The sequence below is a fragment of the Papilio xuthus genome, unplaced genomic scaffold (assembly GCF_000836235.2).
Source record: "Papilio xuthus unplaced genomic scaffold, Pxut_1.1 DF828177.1, whole genome shotgun sequence".
NCBI lineage: Eukaryota > Metazoa > Arthropoda > Insecta > Lepidoptera > Papilionidae > Papilio > Papilio xuthus.
In genome coordinates, this window is record NW_013530472.1 from 217,607 (window position 1) to 242,074 (window position 24,468).

At 34.7% G+C, this 24,468-nt stretch overlaps 3 protein-coding genes across 5 annotated transcripts in view; 1 reads left to right on the forward strand and 2 right to left on the reverse strand.

Annotated features, from left to right (window-relative positions):
* Positions 1–4,621, reverse strand: part of tan (C45 family peptidase tan) — a 19,062-nt gene extending 14,441 nt beyond the window's left edge. Inside the window, exon 1 of one of the 2 annotated variants that reach the window (XM_013306886.1) lies at positions 4,556–4,621. In XM_013306886.1, the coding sequence (XP_013162340.1) occupies positions 4,556–4,565 (10 nt within the window). In that variant the 5' untranslated portion in view covers positions 4,566–4,621. Of the gene's footprint in view, positions 1–455; positions 791–4,555 lie in introns of those variants that run through there. The other variant, XM_013306884.1, reaches the window with a different exon arrangement.
* A 1,330-nt stretch (positions 4,622–5,951) lies between these two features.
* On the forward strand, positions 5,952–16,039 carry LOC106113908 (early endosome antigen 1). 2 transcript variants are annotated; one of them, XM_013306968.1, is made up of 22 exons: positions 5,952–6,060; positions 7,443–7,649; positions 8,403–8,630; positions 8,872–8,896; positions 9,098–9,219; positions 9,796–9,982; positions 10,878–10,993; positions 11,097–11,182; positions 11,655–11,799; positions 11,956–12,009; positions 12,087–12,167; positions 12,345–12,476; positions 12,811–12,846; positions 13,582–13,632; positions 13,715–13,795; positions 13,923–14,204; positions 14,284–14,394; positions 14,516–14,668; positions 14,765–14,913; positions 15,081–15,242; positions 15,408–15,495; positions 15,686–16,039. In XM_013306968.1, the coding sequence occupies exons 1-22, from the start codon at positions 6,055–6,057 to the stop codon at positions 15,869–15,871; spliced, it is 2,688 nt and encodes an 895-aa protein (XP_013162422.1). In that variant the 5' UTR covers positions 5,952–6,054; the 3' UTR covers positions 15,872–16,039. The 2 variants fall into 2 exon arrangements, with proteins under 2 accessions (XP_013162422.1, XP_013162423.1); XM_013306969.1 differs by lacking the exon at positions 5,952–6,060 and adding an exon at positions 7,004–7,067.
* Positions 16,040–16,130: 91 nt separating this feature from the next.
* Positions 16,131–24,134, reverse strand: Smyd4-2 (SET and MYND domain containing, class 4, member 2). Its single transcript, XM_013306967.1, has 13 exons — positions 24,073–24,134; positions 22,006–22,208; positions 21,577–21,748; positions 21,176–21,358; positions 20,934–21,077; positions 20,647–20,726; positions 20,341–20,462; positions 20,040–20,176; positions 19,418–19,834; positions 19,135–19,318; positions 18,075–18,290; positions 17,708–17,852; positions 16,131–16,398 (listed from the first exon to the last, which is right to left on the reverse strand). Exons 2-13 carry the CDS (start codon positions 22,201–22,203, stop codon positions 16,201–16,203), a joined length of 2,196 nt encoding a protein of 731 aa, XP_013162421.1. The 5' UTR covers positions 22,204–22,208; positions 24,073–24,134; the 3' UTR covers positions 16,131–16,200.
* Between the last annotated feature and the right edge of the window lie 334 nt (positions 24,135–24,468).

Consider the following 24,468-nt stretch of genomic DNA (forward strand, 5'->3'; position numbering starts at 1 on the left):
CAAGTAACATGTTTAATATGTCGACGATGGAAAATATCTAGGGGTTTTGAGGGTTATGTTGCAGTTTGTTTTTAATAATTATATTTTTTTCTTTTTAAACACTTAAAAACAAACAACTAAAAATGTCTGTAAAATGATTTGTGTAACTACCTAACCATTTATGAAGTTAATTAGAAGATGAAAGTTAAGTTTTATACAAAGCGCGCAGGAGATGTTGCAAACGAGAAAGCGGTCAATGATCCCCATAATTTATTTGAATTATTAATTATTTCATAAATTTGACTATTATATATATATATATATATATATATATATATATATATATATATATATATACATATGCCTTGTGAGATTAATATAAACTAAAAAGAAAAAAAATCATTGATGGAAAAAATTATGGCATATAATTTAGGCAAAGGTGATAAAATGGTCACAAAATAATTTTCATTACTTACCAAAATTTAAAAGAAAAAACAAGCAGCACAAACACAACAGTTTCAACATGTTAACTCACTTTTATTCAAATTCTTTTTTTCAACTTAAAGAAAAATTGTTTAGGGAGAAATGTACGCAGCGCGTGAAAGAAGCTCCGATATACGTGAGTTGTCTTCCGATCTGCGACTTTATATAAACCACGTCGTAACTCGTACAAGAGCGTTATTACATAAAAAAATGAAAAAAAAAATATAAGTTATAAATGACAATGTACAGAATGGGAGGCCACGAATATATTATGGTGGATTTGTTTGTAACATCAGTCCTTCGCCACCGACGACGCACACTTTATGAAGCACGTGTTTTTATCAAATAGAGCGCGGAGTGATTAAGAAGCATTCGTTTCAAATTAAGAAACATTGTTTGTAAACGTACATGTACATGTAATTCACAATCATTTGTATACTTTTGTGTACAAATAATTAGACAAGTCCAACGACATACATATGTACCAGTACATGTATTACATATATATAGCAAAATTTATATTAAATATTATCAATTATTTAACATTTACGTTTTATTTCAGTTACGTACTCTTTTACAAAATTTTCACTTTAAGGCCGATTTTATATTACTTTTGTATTATTTGTAAAATATTAAAAGCAAGTTTTAATTAAAGTCATTAGTTAAATCATTATTTTACACGTATACGAAAAGTATTTCTTAGTTTGAACCAATTGTTTACTAATCACTATTTTTTGATAACATAGGACAAAGAGAAACGCTATGTCCTCACACAGGTCGGTGTAAACCTCGTGACTGTATTTACTGACGTAACAAATAACCACATTACCATAAGCGTTGTACCATAATTCAACAAAAACTTTTAACGATTTTTGATAACAAATTTAATACCATTTTTTATATGACATTCTGCCACTATGTACATATTAAAGTATCTAAATAATTTGTTATTTTGTTAGAATATTTGGAGTCAAATTGAAAATATTTAACAATACTTCGCCTCCACATCCTCGCACGCTTCGTAAGCAATAAGCCCTCTTTGCCATATGTCGTATATCACCAATCAAATATTCAAATGTCCAAGCAAACAGACACTTAATACTATGTGTCAAAAGTGTTTGGGTTACAGCTAAAAGTTAAAAGCTTATATAGAGGTCGCAAATCACCAACGAGCACTTTATTTGACTAATAAGTACCAAGTAACTTTTTCAGGACTTAGTCGTTGTAAAAGAGGTCCGGAGAAATGAATGTTTAATCGTGATTATGTAAGAAATTGGTAATGGGGTGGCATTTTATTTATTATATTTTTCCACCACCCCCTATATACCATGTCGTCGTCTACCACCCACATACCTGGTGCAAAGCTATCGTGTCATTGCTACATCTGTCTACAGCGACTTAGTTTAACAGACATGAAATATAATGAAACCCGAGCAGTGCTGAAAATAGTCTGTATTTAAAACGGTTCATATTTTATGTAAATAATTATTATGCACCCTTTATGTTACATACTAATTTATGGAGATGTAATTAAGGTCGATCGATTATAAAACCGTAGAGAAAACCTTCAACTACATAGCGTTATCAGGATCATTATATTATCGCGTCGCGGCACATTTGTATAGCGTATAGTTGCTTAGTTATCATAGTCACCGTCGCTGATCTAATCACTTGAAGAACATCCCTATAGATGTGTTTGTGAGTCGAAATTATTCTTGTGTTCATTTGTTACTGTGCTAACGACCATTCAAATAAAAATATATGTTTTCGAGTTATCGTGCTTTAGTGTTATTAGTCTGTAGGGACTTTGGAGCAGAGACCAAATTTAAAATATATTATATATAGAAATGATTTTATTTCATTAGAAACCCGGTGTACTTGTTCGCCTATATGTAATGTCATCCAATATATAGTATTTATATAGAACATGGCGTCATAGTGCACTTTTTATGTGACCTTAAATGTTACCGTTAATGATGGAAAAGGGAAAGGTTGAAAGAAATCCTAATTCTATACGTGAAGAAGCGATACATGGTTACTATTGTTCAGAGGAGAGTGACACGGCGAGGGCGCCGGTGTCGGCATGGCGACGGGGCGGCGGGGCGGCGACGCGGCCTTCTTGACATCGTGACAATGAATACACTGATATGTCGCCATTTCCTCACAATAGGGGTTGTCAACTTGTCACGCGTGTTTATATACTAATAACCATCTAACTATAAATTACAACTTGCTTATATTTAATACGATAAATATGCTCCTTTTAAGTTAAATCATTTAGGAAAAGAGGAATGCTTTATGAAATTGAATTGAATTAAATGTGAAAAAAGGTAAGCATTTGTGTAGTTCTAACATTGAAAAGTTAAATTAAATTTTATGTCCGCTGTACAAGATTGCGTTGTATGATTTTGATGAATAAGAAAGTTGCACTATCAAAGGAGATTGTAAGGCACAGTACAGGGATGCCATGGTCACGTTATACTCTCGACTTTTTAAATATAATATTAATTTCGCTATAAATGGAACTGTAATAATGATCTTAATTGGTGCGAAGCTGTATAGTGACCATGCAATGACAATGGAGAGTTAACTTTGACATTTTCGGGAGGTTTCAAATACAAAGGAAGCAATTATGAAATAGGACAACGCTGACGTTATTTGGTTCAGCGATCCATTTCCCGATAACTGCAGTCTAGCAGCTATGAACGTACACAAGGGATTCGGATTAACTGGCATACCGATGTCAAACGCATTGTCTTCGCCATACTATACATATGTGTGTACTAGTACATGTACATATATCAGAAGCCATACAAGTGCGTCACACTATGAAATGTCTTATAAACGCATAGATTATATAGTGAGACTTAAGTCGAGACTTATTAAGTTAAAGTTATATTTTTACTTTTTACATTTTACATTTAGCGCAACATCAGATGCCTCTATGCGAGTCAGAGACATTATAGCAGTGAATAGTTTAAAAAGATATTACGTATATTAACATTGTTTTAAATATTTTATGTTACTTTTTGTAGAAATCATATTCCTCTAAATAATTTAATACTGTTTAAAAGTCTGCATCCTCGTGGGTAGATTAACATATATCCGGCTGGTATGTGGCGATAGGATAACCCTTTGCTATGTGCTGTCATACAAGCTAGATGAAAAGTTAAGCCACTGCCAAGTAAATATTCTAGAGGAATTAAAGTATTAGTTTTTTAGCACTTTTTGTTGTGTAAATTAATCATGCAATAAAATTAGTGCAATTTCATTAGTAAGTTGTAAATGTGAATTAGTTATAATAAATTAGACACATCAATATTTCTCGCAACAAATCGGAGCCACAATTCGTGCGCTGCGGTCTTCATGTATTATTTGATGTAATTAGTTTCCGAGAACATTTAATAAGTGCTTTCTGCGTACTATATTTACACTTCTACGAATGTTTGCAGGATATATAAAGACAATTACATGATATTATCAATTCTATTGTTACATTATGAACTCGCATTTTACTATTCACTTGTCACACTAACGGGCCGAAGATCACATTGATCGCCTACATAAAAGGCCTTTTCCACCAAGTAACAAGCTGCACGACTATCAATTTTACGAGAGTCCACACCACCTCCGTGGAAATCATATTGATTGCTCCTAGAAAGAGCAATGACTTGCGGCCATAGTCGAGCTAGTGGGAAAGGGGTCTAAGAGTTAAAATATGTATTCACTGTAAGACAAGTTGAAGAGGCTTAGCAGTTAAAAAAGGTTTGTGAGGATAAGGATAGGACGACGTGAATAATCTCTAATGCTATTCAATGTCAAAAATCCTTTTAATGAGATACAAACTTGCAATATAAAACTCTGCTGTTAAAACGTTGGAAATCATACTAATTCAGACTAATATTATAAACGCGAAAGTTTGGATGGATGTTTATTCTTACTATTTAAAAGGTGTCTTTACGGATCTCGCCTGGCATAGATGTAGGACATAGTCCTAGGAAATAAAATAGTCAGGGACAGCGCACAGCCACAGTATTTAAGGTATTGGTAAATTTGTTAGTCAAATTTGAGGTAAACTTATTTTATTACTCACCTTGTGCCATTTTCTCCAACTCAGCTCCTCGGATGCCGGCAGCGTACTGCCACCTAACTCCTCGAAGCCTTACATATCACTTTAATTGCATTAACTGCTTTATCTATTTTTCTACCAATGCGACATTTATGCTTTACACCCGGTGAACACATTGCCGAGGGATAATAAACATTATCTCTTCACAATACGTGACACAATCATCTGACTTTTACAAAATGCAACAATTTAGTTCATGTGCTAAACGAATTAATGTTAGGGATTTTATGTAAGTACTGTTTATATTAACATTGAATAATGCCTTCATTGTACATATATCTGCTAGATCAATGCATATTATGGTCGTTTACCGTTGGGCCGATCTCTCGGATCTAATATCTATCGTGTATATATCTGTAGGTGTATTGGGATTACTATGAACATATATTTTTGTAAGTTTAACAAAATGCTGAGTTATGCTGGAGCTCAATTTACTTGAATTGCTATAGTACGTAGCAATTTTCAGGGTTTCAAAAAACACGATTTCAGATTATAGTAAAATCTAAAATAGTTTTTGCCAAATTTAGAAGTGCCGTACAATAAGGCAGGCTGAGAATGAGGCTAATTTAAAACGCACTATAGACAACGCATATTTCTAAATGTTGATATTTATGTACATGTTTCTATAATATTTAAAAAAACACATTAATTGTAGTAATGTTACGTATGTATGACGTCATTATTGTCACATTGAGTTCTTATCACACGTATGCATATTATCTCTTATGATATTATGTAACTAAATATACTGCAATTTGTACCTAACCGTGATTCTCAAATGTCATGACACTAGTACACTATTGCTATATCTGCAACTTGACAAAACTATATGTAACGCCGCCATGTTTCCTGTTTAGATCGACTTTGATTCTTCATCAAAGAATGGTAACTCTTTATCAGGTGATTTGTGCTCGTTACTTTATCATTTTTGCGGTTCATTGACACACTGACATCGAACTTAATAGTACAATCAAATGTACACAATAATAAATAATACAATTAACTAAAACTTCCTTTTATCTACTAATATGTAGACATATTAGTAGATAATATATTTATAATTCCTTAAAATATTATGTACTTAAATTAAACTAGAAACATATGCGTAAGTAGGTTAAGTGATACACCACGGCCATATATGAATATCATGGCCGTCACAAATGCTACAGATTTGTTATTTATTATAAAATTTATACGGGTATCTTAATTCTGTTTCCCCGTAACACTACGTACTGACTGCTCGCCGCGTAACATGTTACATTACATCTCGTACCGTCGTCGTTCAATACCCAGTTTTGTTTACTGATTTGTTTTTAAAAAGTTAAGCAAATGTAATTCAACCTTCAAGCGCAACTAGAATTTACCAAAGTGACAAATGTCAATTATATATTTTTGTATTTTTACTATATTTATTGAATAATAATTTCATTAAAATTATCGAAAGGCCCTATGTCATTGGAGAAATGAAGGTACTGTACATATCAATTTATTTTATTACAATATCCTTGTGTGATGCAGAGCATTTAATAAATGAGATACAAGAAATATGTAACTATGGCAGTTTATGCGCATATCACCAAGAATAATGGTCTATTTCCCACAGGCTGTGTCCTTTTCTCCTTTAAATATGTCACAAGTCTTCCCAGGTGTGTAATTGTCCAGCCATAGGTCTTACATTACCAGAGTCCTCTAGAAATGCAATATTCAAACTTTATGTTCATGTTTCGCTGGGAGCGCATGTTTGCGCAGAGAGTACTCAGTGGGCTTCGCATCCCTACACGTCCTGTCAATAATGATGATTGTGCTCCGAGCTTCGTGTCACAAAATTCGGAGACGCCACAAAGTTCTGTTGGTCGGGATGTTCTGAGCGGCACTATTCCGCCCTACTAAAATAGATACAGCTAAACCTTAAACTTTGACTGTACACAGCAATCTTTAAATATGAATTTAACTAAACGACACGGAAACTGTTTTTTATAAACCTTAATTTATTTAGCATAATTATAGTAAATGTTGAAAAAAGTAATTATGATTACGGAGAATATATAAAGAGCTTTTAGAATCGTAATTAAGTATTATATTTTAATGTGATAAATATAAAACCTGTATTCAATAGCATACGTTGATATCATCATCTTACTTATCTTGTACTTATTATAAATGCGAATGTTTAGTTTAGATGGATGTTTCTTACTACGTATCTCCAAACAGCTAAACGATCTCCCAAATTTGGCGTAAATGTAGACCATTATTAGGAAGAATACATGGGCAACTAATTAAGTTTTTTTTAATTCCTCGCGGACGGAGACGTAGGTAAAAGCTAGTTTACTATAAAAATAATTTGAAACATAGTCTCTAAAACAATTTATTTTATCTACGATCTGGTTATACGATGAATCTAGTTGGCTGCACTTATCAAAATATTTTTACACAATGTATTGAATTCTATTGCAAAAATTCTATAAAGTTTAAAATTGTGAGTAACAATTTTGTCTACATTTTGATAGCAGAATGTTTTTGTTGCGTTCTTGCTATATTTTTTTATAAGTGAATTAATTTGTTGATTTACTTTTTCGTATAGAATTTACATTTTACGAATTCATGAAAAACGTACTGGAATTCTTTTATGACTAGTTATATCCCATATTAAGGTTTTGGTAACAAAATGAAAAACAGGTATTAACAAAGTCCTTATATCAGTTTCACAACCGAAATACCTGTTTAATAAAATCGTTAAAAAACCATCTTTCAAATAAACTTTGTCGACGTATTGATCACATGAATAAGCAGAATTGGATTATAATTTATATAGTAAGTTTGTTATTTGTTGTAATTAATGTTTTCTTTGTAGAATATAAAGGCCCACGTAAAGAGAAGTCGGCCCGGCACAAGGTCAGAACAGTCTCCGATCAGCCCGATTGTTGTGGACAAAACATTCAGCAGTCCAGATTTCTCGCACCTCAGAGGATCGGCCAAGCACAAGAACAAGGAGATTGAGCGGAATGAAGTACTCTGTATATCGCCAAGCGATAACTGCCTAGGCTTTGAATGGACTATTGTAAATCTTTTCTGCACTCTACACACGCGAAATTGACAATAATGTAAAAAAGTAACAGTTTTTAAGTAGGCGGGAAATGAACAGGATTTATTAACTATTATTAACTAGGTGTTACAAATTTATAAGTGACATTCAATTTTACCGGGTCGGTCGTGGTCTCAAGCGAGGAGCACAAGGCTGCACAACGAGTGCACTTCAAATTAACCATTTCAATAGTAAATCAAATCCGTAAAGTGCTCCCGCTGTTTACTTATTTATTTTACTATCCGCTAATTATTATAGACTAATAATAGGCAGTAAATTTATATCAAACATTGCACTTTTCTATCAAGTACTTATTCTAAGCTGCAGTGTAAGCGCTCGTCAATTTGTCGACTTGTTTTAGCATATAAATATAGAACTTAATTAAGTTTCAGACCGAGCACAGTTATATAGCTTGAAATAGGGTAATGGGACTCACTTCAGCGATAATTGCTTTACAACTTCGCTTAAATATGATATTTACTGTTACATTTTCATCACAAAAACCTTTGTCATCTATGAAGATATTTTAGTCAGTTTGCATGACATTTTTAGAAATAATAAAACATATAATTGACTAAAGTAAGTGAGTAATATTTTGACAACTATCGCTTAATCGCGTCGACAGATTTTCATGTTCTTCTTAGCTGTGCAAATGCACCCAATCAGTATCCAGAAGTTTATTCTTTAACTACTAGTGGGGTTCTTTTTAACCAATGTTTGGGATTGCAGGGTCTTCGTAAGGATAGTAAGGTCAATGAGATACTGTGCCTAGACAAGCAACCTGATCGAGGTGACGACACGCCGGCGACGAGCCACGAGGACACGATGCCTCGTACGCCCAATACTTGCGTCCGATCTCTGCTCCATCCCAAGAACCTTGAGATGGACAGACAGAAGATACACGGCAGCCCCAAAACTAAAGCGGACAAATGTTGTGAACAAACAAAAGTGCCTAAGGTAAATGAAAAAATATTTCAACTAAACTTATTACGGTACAATTGAATGTCAGAGATGACATTTTATATGTACCGCAAATAGTGTAATATTTTACATTGTGATTAGAAATGTGAGATGGCACGGCACTGTTCAGTAAGCTTAACCTTGTCATTTACTCTAAATATCTGCTGCAAATATCATTTATGTTAATGTTGACATTCAAACCAACATGTGTATATTTAATTCCATTTATTTTATACAGAAATCTTGGCCAACTAAGTCACCATGTGAGTAATTCATTTTAACAAGCTTTTTATTAGTATTTGTGTAAAATAAAACTTTTCTTTATAATTAAGACTGTACTTTTGTATACATATATAAACATTTGGGACATCAAGAAAACTCTTTATTACAAACGAATGTTTCTTTATTCATTTACTTAAGTCTAGGAAAGGTATAGTTAATGTAGGTAGACATCACTTTTGCAGGTTCGGGCGAGATGGATACAAATGATCCGCTGCTACGATTATTGCAAGATGTCCATCACGATACCAGAAAAAGTGCCAAAATAATAAGAGATTCTAAGGCGAAATTGATTAATTTACAAAAGGTACACTAATAAGTCTTTCATAAAATTCTGTACAAAGATGAAAATGTTTGCGATGTAATTGGAAACAAATACGTAATGGAACACAAGGAAAAGATGACATAAAATAAGCAAATTGGAAAAGTCACAAAAAGGAAAAGTCTTCAGAATCAGATAACAATCACTATACCTTTTTCAGAAAGTTTTTTTTTGTCGTAAATGTAACAAAGGTTAAAGATATATTATTGTACTGAAATAAGTTTTTATACTAGAAATCATTTAAAAACCTTAAGTTTTGGAATAAAAGATTCACATGATATGTTAGAGAGGCCGCCGCCTACAGTATACAATAACACTCTTTAATATTTTACTGCTGTTGTCTTTATGATTATCCAGCGGTCCGTGTTGTGACAAATGACGCGTCGATTAAGCAAATGAGTCACCTGTAACACTTCGTTTCCATCTCAGTGCGAACGTGAACGACTTATTGGTGGAAATTAAACGACATATCTTTTTGTATATGTGTTTTTAAATGTATCAATATTGTCAAATAAAAAAAATATCTAGTTAATAAGACATAATTTTTTGTTCTTGTCGTAGAAAGCAGTTTTGAACGAAGCGGACATTAAGGAGCTGGGAGAGCGCAATGAACTTCTCCTCCGCGAGATGGAGCGCTTCGACCGACTCACAAAAACTATTCAGAAGCTTGTCGGTGCTGAAGTCGAGCAATTCAAAAAATTTAAAGGAGATCCTTTTAAAAACAATGAACTGTCGACTAATTTATACGGTGAATGTTCTACGTAAATTTTTTTATTTATTTGAGACAAACCAAACCACATTAATTAATATTAGAATTCAAGTGTACACAATAATACAAAATGACTGCCAACAAAATGCTGTAATTCAAACTTACATTTAAATAGGTGCATTTATATTTATATTATTATAGGAAATAGCTTTGTGATTTAAACATATACTATAACCTCAACTGTTCCCGACATTGTTTTGTTGCTCATTTATCAGATTGCTATTATTTTACATTGTGTAGTGAAAATATCTTAACATACTGGACAAATGTTGCGGACAAATTGCGTACGTATTGTTATATTTTCTGTTATTTCTTTATGATTATACACCTTTACCTATCTGAGACCTTCCGGTAATCGTCGTCCATACATTTGCAAATTGTTTCCCGTGTCCCTTTTCAGGGGCGCATTTTCTTACCCGAGTCGTCTGTAGACAGCTACTAGATTTTGTTCTTCAAAATATTTTAAGTTATTTGATAAGTCATAATAGTATTAGTACTGTAGTTAAGTATAAAATGTTATATATTCACACAATCCCGTACCACAAAGGTCAAACTACCGCCACTATAACTGATGGTTTTAATCACTTTAGTATACAACATCGAGGCTTGCTCCTGAATATATCAGTGATCATTATTCATGGATGCCGCAATCGAATTTAGCGACAGTTGAACTTTATTTGATTACGATTATTGTCGGCAACATTCGAGGAATTGTTGGTTGTTTTGATCAAAATCGCCGCACTGTAAATATTATGCGCGCGGAGTTTCGTGTAAAATTGGCGGCCGCCGTAAAGTTTGAAGTGTACCTCACTGTAGCTGCTAAAATTGCGAGTTCATGTTAAGTTATAATATTAACATAAAGTGTTTGTTACAGAGCCGATGTTTCCAGAGTTTACGATGTACCCGCCTGCTGGCGCGCTGGGGGTAGCCAGACACACAAATATGCCAGGACTGCCGCAGCCGGGCGGGACCATCACTCGAAGCAAATCTGTACGTCAATCGTGTAACACCGGCGCCTCTTGTAATTAATCGTACCTAATAAAAAAATAGCAAAATACATCACTGATGATTTGTTCCTTTTTATTTTTTTAAGGAGATTGACCTTACCCGGAAACTGACCGAGAGCTACGATATGCAGGAAAAGTTAGTCGCTGATAATGCCGATTTAGAAGTCAAGAGGTTTGCCGAAATTAATTTGCATTTTTTAAATATATCTTTTCATTTTTAAACTTCTTATAGTGGTCAAAGTTAAGCCATTAAGTATTTCGGGATATTGTAACTTATCCTTATGGTTACCATCCTTTAAGGAAATAAGTACTTGAATACAGTTAATTCTATCATTGAATCAGTGCATTGGATTGGTTCCCTCATTAAATCTTTTCTTTGCACAGCGCACATTTGAATTTTTTATTGCAAAAAAATTCCTTTACTAAAATTAGAAGTAAATTCGACACTTATATACTCCTTTATGTACGACCTTTTCGAAGATATCTAATATAAAAAAATGTTTTGTTTGATATGTGTCAACGTGACTTTTATTTAATACTTAAAATCCAGTACCATGAAACAACACTTTTGATTCAAAAATATAATTGATATGAAAAAGTAAAGTATACAACATGCTCACAGCACGGTAAGTTTATTTTTTCAGATATATTTTGTACAAGGAGTTGATGACAAAGGATCAGAACTTGGAGACGTGTCGCGCTCAGATCAAGAGGTTGCAAGGGGAATTGAAACTGTTGAACATTGAGAATTCAATCCTTAGCGAAAAACTCGATAAGAATAACCCTGAGGTAGTGAGATCGCTATCAGATATTTTGTTTCAAACTCTATTGTGAAAGGTTTTCTATTTTCTATAAGAAAGTAGTTATGGATAACTGCCTATTTTTTGTTCGAAAATCACTTCCTCTCGAATGATTAAATAAATAACATTTTAATTACTTATTTAGGGCGATGCAACTGCGATAAACCAAGACGTTTCATGTCAGCAAAAAACAAACGAGGTGAATATTCTTTGTATTAAACAATTGTATTATGTATACATTTATTTAAAGATGTAATAAAATAATTATTGTTTCAGATTGAAGAAAATATTAATGAAAAAAGTCCACAAGAGCTCATCGATAAACTCGATAATTATAAAAACTCCAGCGTTAACTTTGTATGTTTCATTGCTTACATATTTTTTATTTCTTTAAATCTAAATTTCTTTTTTTTTTCGTCTTTTTAAATAATTCACAAAAAAGACACACATAAAATTTCATAGGAGACATATTATAATATTTATCTCCTAGCACTCATAACTATAATATGATAAATTGAAAGATATTTGTTGAAGGCAAAGCAACTGGGCGAATTAGAATTAGAAGTTCGTCACATTCGAGCGGAAATGTCTTCAAAGAAGGAAGGGGAGAGCGCGTGCCGCGGCGGCAGTGCCGGCGGACCCAACACCTGCTTCCAGCAGCAGACGGTCAGCAACACATAGCTGACATACAGCTGACATAACTATTGTAGCATCTAACACAAAGCACAGCAATCCGAACCAAGTAGTTTTTAGAAAGCAACTAAGCTGTAAGTAAATTACTCTTTCCCAGCTTCTTTCTTTAAGGTAAAAGATACCAGGAGGATGGTCTTTCAAAACATAATTAACTATTGCCGAGAAATTTTTGAATAATTCTTTAATGTATGTAAGACAATAACAACGTATAGAATTTATCTTTGATAAATGAGATGAGATGAGATGAGATGTAAAAGATATTATTATACCATATAATTTGGCATTAATTTGATACATGCTATTACAGGGTGGAGGACCTCCGGTACCTCCTATGACAAAGGCCGTGAGTATTCCTACCCACTGACAAGCCTAACAAAAGGCGCAATATGGTTGACATGAACATGACTAACATACACTTAGCGGTAACTCAATAACATCTTAATACATTATTATTATATCTTTACACTCGCTGTGGATATCATCTACCATTTCTAAATGAAGATTAAATAACAAATCACATATACAATGTACAGAGAGTTCATTACACGGCCAACTAACGACAAAGGCAGAATTGTACGGCGTCGCAAACACAATGGCTCCATCACACGCGTGTCTGCCTTTATGTATGGACGACAAAGTACATATTACGTGTAATAGCAATATCTATTAATCATGATAATCATTTGGTACGGTTTTGACATCGCGAAAACCGAATAATTAAAGTTTAATATGTAAGAATCATTTTCATATCTACCTCCAGTACCTCTCAACATAATCATTTCGAATATTTCTTAAGTCGTCACAAATAGGCGATAGACTTTGTCCGAATTTGCTTTCACAATAGCGGACCTTTGTGAAGGTAATTGTATGTGTCTACACTACACAGAAGACTATCTCATGCATATAGTCTCTGCCGGTGACATGCTCTATTCACATTAAGCCTAATGGATTTGTGGTTTACGTATTTGAATGATTTCATTTAAAGAGTTTATACATACTTTGAAGGCAAAATTATATTCATATAATAATAATTAATATGAATATACAGTAGTTTATTTTAAGTTTTATTTGCTTTCAGTGCGGTGTCTGTCCGCCGTGTCCTGCGCCGTGCAATCCTAATGCTCCGCCGGTAATATCATTTGTCGATATTTAAGTTTTATATTATTTATTTAAAACGAATGTTATTATTAATTTTCACCGTTTGGTTACAGACTCCCGCTGAAAAGGAAGTGCAGAGGCTAACCATACAGTTGACGCAGATGCAAGAAAGCTTTAAGACTAAAGTTGCAGAGGTTCAGTTCCTTAGTGTCTTTATTATAATAAAAGAAAATGTTGTAACGATAGAAAAGTCGTCACTGTCGAATATACGACATGAATAGAATATAAATTTTAATGATTAACTTTTTAAGCATATTTCAGTGTGCGATGCTCCGAGCGGAACTCCTTAAGAAAAAAGAAGAGTTGGAGAAGGAGAGATGTCAACATCGCGAGGTGGGAAACAAACTGCGGGAGTTGGAGATGAAGTTCGAGGGTCTGACGACGCACACCAACATGCTGCTGGGCACGCGGGAGGAGGCCTTCGAGCAAGAAGTGAGCGTCAGGATGCTGAAGCAATGCTATCGCGAGGCCCGGGAGGAGATCGACGAGCTGAGAGTGCTCATGAAGGAGCAAAACGATCAGCTCCAAGACTACAGAGTTAAAGTTGGTACTAATTAACCTTAATCAGAAAATAGGCTAATATTCGCTTTTTACAAACTTAATATGAATTATGTATTTTTAGTATCTGCAAGCACAACAACTAGTGGAGGAACAGAAGCGACAAATGGACATGATGGACATGGACAACACAAGAATAAGTGAACAAATTAACCTCGAGATACAGAAGGTTAAGGTAAGTTTTATCTACAATAATATGGTATGAAATATTGTGTTAGTATAATTTAATATTTGGGCCATAGGCGGCCAAAACAGATATATGTTTTAATTTATTAATTTTCCTTTTTTCATGACAGCTGAAATTCCAAGAAAAACTGCAGGAGTTGACCCCGATCCCCGACTTGTTGAAGGCGACTCAAATGAAATTGAAAGACGCGCAGCAGTCGCAGGCCATCGCCGAGCACAACGCCGAGCAATTGGCTAGGGAGTTGAATTGCGCAAGGGAGAAGGTTCTCTTAATTGTTTACTTTTTATTTTTGCAATAGTAAGGTAGTTCTAACAGACATTAAAAAGTGACGTAAAATAATTGTGTGATTTTTTTTAAGGTGCATGTTCTATTGCACAACACCATCAAACCGCCGGAGAAAACTCCGGAAAAAGGCACTGATGAAAAACAAATAGCTCTCCTGCAGCAGCGAATTTCCCAACTAACAGAAACCAATATGGGTCTTAAGAGTGAAATTGAAAGACTGAAGTAAGTTCAATCTGACTTGTTTTATTGAAGCATATAGTTACTGTTAATTTTAACTATTGTTTATGTTGAAACAAGATTTGAGGGACGAGAACTCGTTGTCCAGACAACACTTAGGGAAGCAAGTGAAAATACAAATATCGGTTGATACAGAATGCTCTTCGTTGTAGGGCTAACGTGATCCGTATGGAGGAAGCGGTGCTGGCTCATGAGAAGCGGCTGCACGAGAAGATGCACGAGTGCGCACAGCTCGGTGGCGAGCTGGACCGCTACCGGGATGAGGCGGCGCGGGCGCTGCAGCGCGCCAACGAGCGCACTGAGACCGTGCGGAAGTAAGTTCATCTCAACTAATTAGAGTGGCGTTGACGCAAAATATACGTTAAGTCAACACCAATAAGTTTCCACCTTGTTCGGCCCCGAGGTATCTTCAGCTATTAAACCTAAGTATTTAGATACATGAAAAACTTAAATTAATTCAATGTCATATTATGAAACAGATGTATGCAGACTACTGTGGCCGAGCTAGAGAGACAGCTTGCTGCCTCGAGAGCTAATGTAAAGAACGCTGAGAAGGAACGCGAAGAGGTAATGAAAATGTCAGCGATTTGATATCACGATATTCAGTAAAGTCACTCTGGTAATTATGATGGAGCATTTATGAGCAACAGAAGGAAAACTTTGTTATGTTTCTGACGCGACTTAAAGTTTGTTTTTACAAACTTGTAGTTTGTTTTTAATTTCGATAATGAGTATTTATTAATGATTTATGTATCAGGTGCAATGCCGCATGCAGTGCCAGATCAAGCGACTGAACGAGAACTTCGAGCAGGCGCAGTTGCGTATCCTGGGTCTGCAGGGGCAGGTGCAGGCGCTGCGGCACACCGCCTCCAGCGACGGCGAGGGCGAGGGCGACGGCGACATGCAGGCATGCGCCTGCAAGGAGTTCTTTGGCAACCCCTAGCTACAATCATTCGTGCCTTGTCGCGTTGTTATAACACATGGTGTTTTGTAGCTATTACGAAATCGCATGTATTTGATATGATGCGCAGTTGCATCGTCTGTTTATCATTTATTGGACATTTGGATTATTATCAAATTTGTATTTTATTCAGTAAATTTATATATTCTATTTAATTATTTTATTTATGATAGTGCGCGAGTAATGATTTTTAATTTTAAATGGTTTTGAATAATACTTGTTACCCTTGTTATAATTTATTTTATTAAAAAAAAGAATATAAAAACGTAACATTTTAAAATGAAAGTGACTAAAACTAAATTGTAGGGGTATTACTTATCACCAAGCTGGGGGTTGTGTTTGACGCGGTGTGTGTTGCCGGCAGTGGCGAAACAGGCGCGCAGAGACTCTTGCGCGAGGAAGGTTTCGCGGTGCGGCAAGCGGCCTACGTTGTGGTACGCGTCCACCGCAGCGCACAGCGCGGCTGCTGCCTCCTCGGCCCGTTCCTCTTCCATTAAACTGGCGCCTTTCTGCAAGTTACAGCTTAACGTCACTATAGTGCGATCCGATTTTTGCATTAGCGACAGGCTAATAAATGTGGGACATGTACATATAACTAAAAAGACGGTTTCGTTAACAAAAGCATTTCGTTTTGATAGTTGACTACTTTTTCAACGTGTTGATATGCCGATAGGCTGTCTTGGACGATGCAGCGTTTTAGCTATTCAGGAAATCCTGAGGTACAACATATTTGGCGTGTGAAATATTGATTAAGTTGCTTCCATATAATCCAATAACAGCATCAAGTCAGATGGGAGAGGATTATGGTTCCGGTGGGCGAATACAAGTATGCCATTAGCTGCAATACGGCGTCATACTGGAGTGTTAATGGTGGGATCAGCGTTCACAATGGTAATCCATAATATGTCGTTGTAACTTAAAGTTTAAGTTCAATTTGTCAAATGAGGAAGAATTTTAAAAAGTAGTATATTGAGGTAAGTACATGTTTGCAGGTTTTTGTATCCGCATATCTACTTGTCCGCATTGTACACTGGAAAGTGAGAAAATATAAAACGGTCCTGTTAACACTCGTATATACGTATGTTTAATTATGAACTTCATTATTGAAGTAACACAATAAGTGAAATGATTCAGCCTCTAAAAAGATAATCTAGTGTATATCTTATATTTCACTATCATCCTGTAGTCTTCATGTTTTTCAATTTGTTAAATAGTTTTATTAAATTCTGGAATTGATATATATTATCTCTATATCTCTAATGGTCTACAATCAAAATTTAACGTAACAAAGTTTCAATATAGTGAAAATGCTTGGATAAATAAACAATTCTATTTTTTCATTACAATTTAACGTTGCAAATAACTAACTACTGTTTTATTTACATTAATGTCCCTATAATTTTCAAATAACAGCGGTGATTGGATTCTAGTAGAAACTAATCAAACAGGTGCAATTCTAGTTAATTATTCAGCGTACAAGGCGCACGGAGAGGCCGGGTGGCCGGGTAGCCGGGTGGCGAGTAGCCGGGTGGCGGGTAGCCGGGTAGCCGGGCACCTGGTACACTGTTGCCTGAATACTTAGCACCCACTCAAACAGAATACTCATTAAAACGTTGATTACACGGACTGATACGCGGTTACTCTTTAAATCATCTAAATAATTTCCTTTAACAATTTTTTTCTTATTCTATATATATAAGTATATCTTAGTAATAAATTATTTAGAAATAAGTATTCACTTCTAGTGTAATTAATTAGAGGTTTCTTTTGTCGAAATAATAATTTATAATGAACTTACAATTAATGTTAGATTGTTACCTCGTATCCGGCTAGACACCTTTCAACTGTTTCAATATAAACATTTATAAGGCACTTTTCTATAGGAACAGAGCACTTTGGACATTTTTCTGGTGGATTATCTGGATTCGGTCTATATTTCCAGGAACATAATATGTTCGGACATCTGGAACAAGTTAGACTCTTAAAATAGACGAAAGTTTAAAATATATTGATGATGATGACTAATGTGAACGTGCATAGAATGTTCGTTCTTTTGCTTCTATCTATCTATCTATATATTCTATCTTATACTCTTGTTTCATTTTAATCTCAGTATGATAGGAGACAAATAGTCGGAATTAATGTAACTTGAATGTGCTCTTCATTAAAATAATAAAGTGAGTACCTCAGGATGGGATCATTAAAATTCATCTGTTTAAGGAGCGGCCAGTCCTCCTTGCAAGCGAGGCAGTCACATTTGAACCAGTATCTGCAGGCGAGGGACTTCTGCCGCTCAGCGAGGTTGCGAACCAAAACATTTGGCCCATAATTCTCAGACACCATTTCCCCAGCTTCAAGCGGTCGGATAGCTCGCAGAATTATTTTAGAACCTTCAAAATATCTGGAACAATTTATATCAAATATCCCTCTTTATATATCCGAAGTTGGGATATTGGACTCTCTAAGTAAAGTAATGCAAGTTTTAATTTATGACAGAATGTGTGTGTGTGTGTGGTTTTTTGATTTTGTCTATTTTTTTTTATAATAGAAGGGGGCAAACGAGCTGCGGGAACCCTTTGCACGTTGTTATTATATTTACAAAACTTAAAAGAAAACGTTACGAAATTCTTTACGTTAATTCAATCAAGTGAAATGGATTCGAATGATTGCATACTATGACGAATGTTAAATAAATACATTGGTATTTAGTTTTAGTCAGTTTTACCACAGGTACTCCACCGTTGAAAACTTTAGTACTTGAAAGATCTCGTCTGAAAACCGGATAGTTCGTTTAACTTTGAGACACGTTTGCAAGACCAAAGTTTCTTCAGTGACGTGATGTTATTTAGTTTGCTAATGTACTCATTTCGCTACATATCTTCAAACACTATACAAACAAGAAATTAATTTCATATTTAAATATTCTTAACGTTAGTGAGTGCTGTTTAAAGACCCGGCTGATTCGTGCTACAAATGTTGATATTATAGTTTCTACAAATATTATTTTTCTTGTACTCGAAAAGGTAACGGAAAATGTAAATTAACATTGATAATTCAAACGTTATGGTGACTCGTGGGTAGCTGCGAGCAAAGTGGGTAGTTGCCAGTTGCCCACTGCGGGTAGAGAAAAGCACGCGCGAGGTACACCCCCTGCATCTCAACGGTTTTTTTCTTGTTGATATTTAAAATTATGGCGCACAATCTGTAAATTTGCGAGCCGCCAAAAAGTTTATATGGCACTATACCTTGCCACCGCGGGACTGCACTCGTGGTTGAACAGAGCGCCGGTGGAGTAAATGCCTACTGCAATGTACGAGGGCTTTGAGCCGGTGAACATGTGAGCACCTCGCAGCGTCTCGTAGATCTCGTGTGCGTTGAACTGAAGCAGCTGGAGGTTCTGTATTATCAACTTACATATGGATAACACATCTGGAAAATAAAGTAAACAAATAAAATACCACAAAATTTCATTATTTTGTTATTAAGATATTGCGAATCAGATAACAAATTTTATAAATATTGACTTACTTGCTTGTTGCTGTTCGTTTTCATCACCTTTAAAAAAGCCACTTTTTTTTAAACATTCAGTGAGAAACATCGCTATCACGATTCTTTTTAAATAATCATCTCCATTTCTTTTCTCCGAGTGAGTACAAAGTCTATATATTTCATCTGCTCTCTTCAATAATTCATTTTGTTTATCTTCGAAACTATTTTTGGCCTCCTTCATAACATCATCATCGGATACCATGCCTAGGCCCATTCTAGAACGTGTTAATCTTTCTTTTCGATTTCTTGTTTTACATTTTCTAGGATTTGTGCTTACTTCATTGTTAGAAATTTCTTCGCTGGACAAATACTTTGAATAAATGGCGAGACTCGTTTCGAGACCGACTTGAGTGACCATCCGTAATGCTATATGACTGAGCACCGACATTCCTGACCCTTAAATGACAAAAATATATAATTGTTAAAAATTACTCCAGTATCGTGAGGTGGTGCTGTCAATCGTTTATTCTTCCACTTAATAACAAAATATATTTTGAAAATGCGAATAAATCACTGTTTTATAATTAATTTATCCGATTCATCGTGAAGCGTTGTCTACAGTTTGGCAGCCGGAAGTGGAACCGCGTGTAATCATAGTTACCTATAAATAATCCCATAAAGGGACATTCATATGGATGATATGTGGAGATAGCGATGTCTTTGCACTGGACGCTACAGAAAGCTACTCCCGAACATTTTGGACACCCCACAGGAGCTACTTCCACGCAGTCTTCCAACCTAAATAAAAGTATTACATCTTAGTAGATAGCAGTTAATTAGCAGTCTACATAAAACAAGCAGAGGCCCTTTGTCCGCTGATCCACAGGTCGGCTACTTGTGTGTAACTTTATAATTCCATCAGACTTTTTTGAATAGATAAAATCCGTTGAAAGCACATTTACCTTCGTAAACAATGCTGACAATGTGTACCGTAATATTTGTGGAAAAGACACGCTGCGTAAGGTTGATCAATGAGAAGTACGTCCCCAGTTTTAATTGGCATACTGGCAACAGCGTAACGACCCTGGAACCAAGCACATTTAAAAAAATCAAAATTAGAAGAAAACCTAATACCTGTACGACTTTAGTGGTTTGATTTGCAAATAAAGTTCATAAAGATAGAAAGATACAATGATCGAACATTTTTTATGTGCCTACCACAATTGTATATATTTTTTGTGTTTAAATGTTAATTTAAGTGTAAGTACCTTCAATTGATCCGTTGTTATTTCTATCAAGTCGGACAGTGCCGGCATAGCGTAGTTAGAGCCACCAGATAGCACAGTACCTATACAACAGACAACCTATAGAATTACCGGATGTTAACATTCAATTTTACGTGATTTTCAAGGAGTGTTTCTAACGATAAGTTTCTGAGACAAAATTCCTCGTTTAAAACATATTGTTATCTCTGTTTTGTCAAATATAATGACATAGATTACGATTTAGTTTTATCCAGAGATTTTGTCTCGGAAACCAATGGTTAGAAAGTTACCTTTTTGGTTTTCAGAATGTTTCGGTTCCAGGGAAAAGTCGAGAGATTCCATGTCTTGATGCAATTGAATTTTAGCCTTTTTATCGTCTATCAATCTGTTCGCTATTTCATAGAAGACTTTAGCTCTCGTCGGTTCGCCAGCGCCTTAAAAATGTATGCAAAAAATATGTTTTAACGTTATATTACAATGCGATATTTTATGTTTGCGTCACTATAGTCGATTGCTATTTAGTTCGACGTACCTTTATAACAGTTTCCTAGCCTCCAATAATATTGGCCGCGCATCCTAGCCGGTATTCGTTCCTTTAAGGCCATCTTTAAATCTTCAAGAGCTGCTTGATATCTGTTACCTCGCATTAATATTTCGGACCGCAGCCACAAACCTAGGGCAAGAGAGACTCCCCCATCTACTGATTCGTCCACATCTGCAAACAATTAGAGTATTTAAAGGACATTTACAAATGAACGAAAACAATAACTGTTCGCTTTTATTTGAGTTTATTTCAATTTGTAGTGTTGATGTTTACCCTCACCATTACATATATTCAAACCCGGTTGTATTAGCTAATAGGTTACGTACAACATTATCTCCAAACATGAGAATAAATTGATAATAATTAAATCAATTATGTGTCAACATTACTTGTCATAGGTGATCTGAGTACGCTCTGACTCGCAAGACCCAAACTTTTCTCAAGCTCTCCGTCCCTCAAGGCTTCAGCAGCGGCTTTACGCTTCTCCTGGGCAATCTTAGCATCCTTGTCACGGAAGATAGGTTGAATTGGAGAGAATACTTCTTTTATAGCGTTCATTAACTGCAAAAATAACAACAAACTGTCTGAATGACGAGAAGGACAATATTTCAAGTTTCCTTGGCTCCATGTGTATGATATATAAAAAAGTATACGTAGGTAGGTAGGTGCTAGAATTAATCACGAGATACGTAAATTTATAAGTAAATCGCCATCTGTACTTTTTCTAAACTGATACATAAAACTTAAGGTTATCACTCTGCACCAAATTTGAGGCCATATATACAATATGCCAACATCACCAACCAGCACATGCCAACCTTTTTATTCTCCATTACTGCCTCGACTTTTTTTTCATTGTTGATAGTTTCGAATGATTCCAACCAATTATCTTCGTTTGCCAATGCGATCAGTTCCTCGGCAAGATTTTTGAGGAAACCTACTTGAGTAGAATAAAGCATCATATCGCCACATTTCTCTGCGAAAGCTGGATCTTTATCTTCGTAAACGTAAGACATATTATCTGAAAATGAAGATGAAAATTAAATGAGCCAGCTTGACTGTTTGTCTGTATCTTTGACGAAAATAAGTTGTCAACAATAACATTTCAGTATTATTATTATCTCGAAATAAATCGAGCATTAGTAAGGGTCAATCCGCGGGGCTGCATGCAAGTCTGCAATGGTGTGATTTCACCATGGACAACGATATTGTTTACATCAGACATACAAGATATGTTTCGCAAACTGATTAGGCATTTGAAGTTCTAACAAATCAATTCCATTGGTAACCATCAGAGTACTACTTCATCGAAGCTGATTGTAATACATGTTCAATACATGGAAATGTTTGGTAAGCAATTGAAAATGCATGGAACTGAGAGTTGTGTTTTGCCAAAAATACATGCACTGTAAGGCAATATTACCAGTCTTAAAATAGTTTGATAATTCACGTGTATTTATCTTTTTTCGTAAATAAAATCAATGTTTATAAGTTTTTTCTCTGTACTTTCCTAGTTAATCTGACAAATTATAAAGACACGGTAAATACTGAGGAGGCTGCAAATGTCAGCGATAAAATTCAAAGATACGTTTAAAGTCAACCAACCGATACTGGATCAACGTCGTTTGGAATTATCATTCCTAACTTGGGTATCCAAGCCCCTCAGTAGAAACGTATAATGAGCTGATGATGGTGAAATTGTAAGTTTGTTCAATGTTAATGTTAATCTGCACGCCTGTTTTTCTGTCAATGCCGGTTCAATATTATTTACTTGTGATACTGTAAAAATTTCTTTATTAGATTTAAAAATAGTTTACTATTAAAAATAATACAGTGTCAAGTTAAACAATGTGTCTAATCGAATGTGTGTATCGAAACAATGTGATGAGTCTAATTGGGAATCGAAATTGGATGCTTGAACTATAACCGGCTACGAGCGCGCGTAACTCCTGACATTTAGTCAACTGGAATCGCTCCATTTGCTAAATTTAGTACGACGATACTATTTAAGACCACTCTTTCCATTGTTTTGATTCGATTAAGTAAATACGAGTATTTTATGAAAATCATGGCTTTCCAATATATTTTCTTTTTTTATCACGAAACATACATAATAATAGACAACACTAAAAGGCGAATAAAACCTCTGTCACTATTATCGGGTCCAGGGTAAACAATATTAATCAGTTAATTATATGTTATAAGTATTCGCATTAAGCAAGAAATAACTATTTCTTTTAACTTTAATTATAACTGATATTTGATTTTAAAATCCTTTTTAAGTTATCTTTTTTCATAATAAATTCACGAACTACTCGCATTTAAAAAAATACTAAATCTCATCAGTTAGGGTATACAAACATAGTTAGCAACCTTTACATATACAATTTTTTCAAATAACCGAAGAGGGAACTAGAAGAAATGCATTTCATTCAAAATTATTTAATATTATTTGGATGCGATTTAACTAGGCAACCTATTTGCAACTTATCATTGTGAATATATAATGTATTTCTTATAAAAGTAAATAACAAATGTGGTTATAGATATTTCATATCCCAGAGCTCACAGTATAAAACTAGTATGCATTTTGGCACATCACGCCATGAATGCAATAATAATTAGTGACATGCAAAAAATATAAATTCGCTTAAAAAATAGCGGGAATAGTAAATGAGGGGACTATTATTACTTCATATTACGTAAGGAAAATGTTAAGACTAATTTCGACAATCAAAACAGTTCGAAATATTTCAGTTGGATTTCGTAAAAACTTATCAGAACGGCGCTAACGCTTCGTAATTTTGTAGTTACACTATTATAATAACAAAACATGTGTTTTAAAGATTGTATTAACTCGATAAATAATAATTAACGCGACTCACCTTAGACAAGTATTCGGCACAAATGTTGAGATGAGAGGGGCACGTCTGTACTCCACTGGAACACGAATATGTTGCTAAAATTAAACGCTGCAAATACTGAAATACTGTTTTATTTAATCGCCAAGGAAATTAATTATAGCGCCCTCTAGTGCCCATTGTTGTCATGTCATTTTCATTGATTTCGATATTTTTTGATCGATAATAAAAGAGAAAAAGTTTTTCACCAAGTTAATATATTATTTTCTTTCTTCATATAAAGTTTGTGGTATTATCAAAGATTATGAAACTTTTCTTTTGTTCTATATTATTATTAAGGTTTTCAATGAAGCGCCTGCACAAATTATCCAACTAATTTTTAATTAGTCGCTTTCATGATTAAAATATTTGCACTTGTTT

Bases quoted from the DNA above. Each gene is read 5' to 3' on its own strand.
- LOC106113908 (XM_013306968.1), top strand. The intron at 11,183-11,654 runs GTTTGCCGAAAT...TTATTTTTTCAG, and splicing joins GCCGATTTAGAAGTCAAGAG to ATATATTTTGTACAAGGAGT. The intron at 15,496-15,685 runs GTAATGAAAATG...TTTATGTATCAG, and splicing joins CTGAGAAGGAACGCGAAGAG to GTGCAATGCCGCATGCAGTG.
- Smyd4-2 (XM_013306967.1), bottom strand. From the start codon at position 22,203: ATGTCTTACGTTTACGAAGATAAAGATCCAGCTTTCGCAGAGAAATGT. The intron at 20,727-20,933 runs GTAACTTTCTAA...TCTGTTGTATAG, and splicing joins ACATTCTGAAAACCAAAAAG to GTACTGTGCTATCTGGTGGC. The intron at 19,319-19,417 runs GTAAGTCAATAT...TTTATTTTCCAG, and splicing joins AAACGAACAGCAACAAGCAA to ATGTGTTATCCATATGTAAG.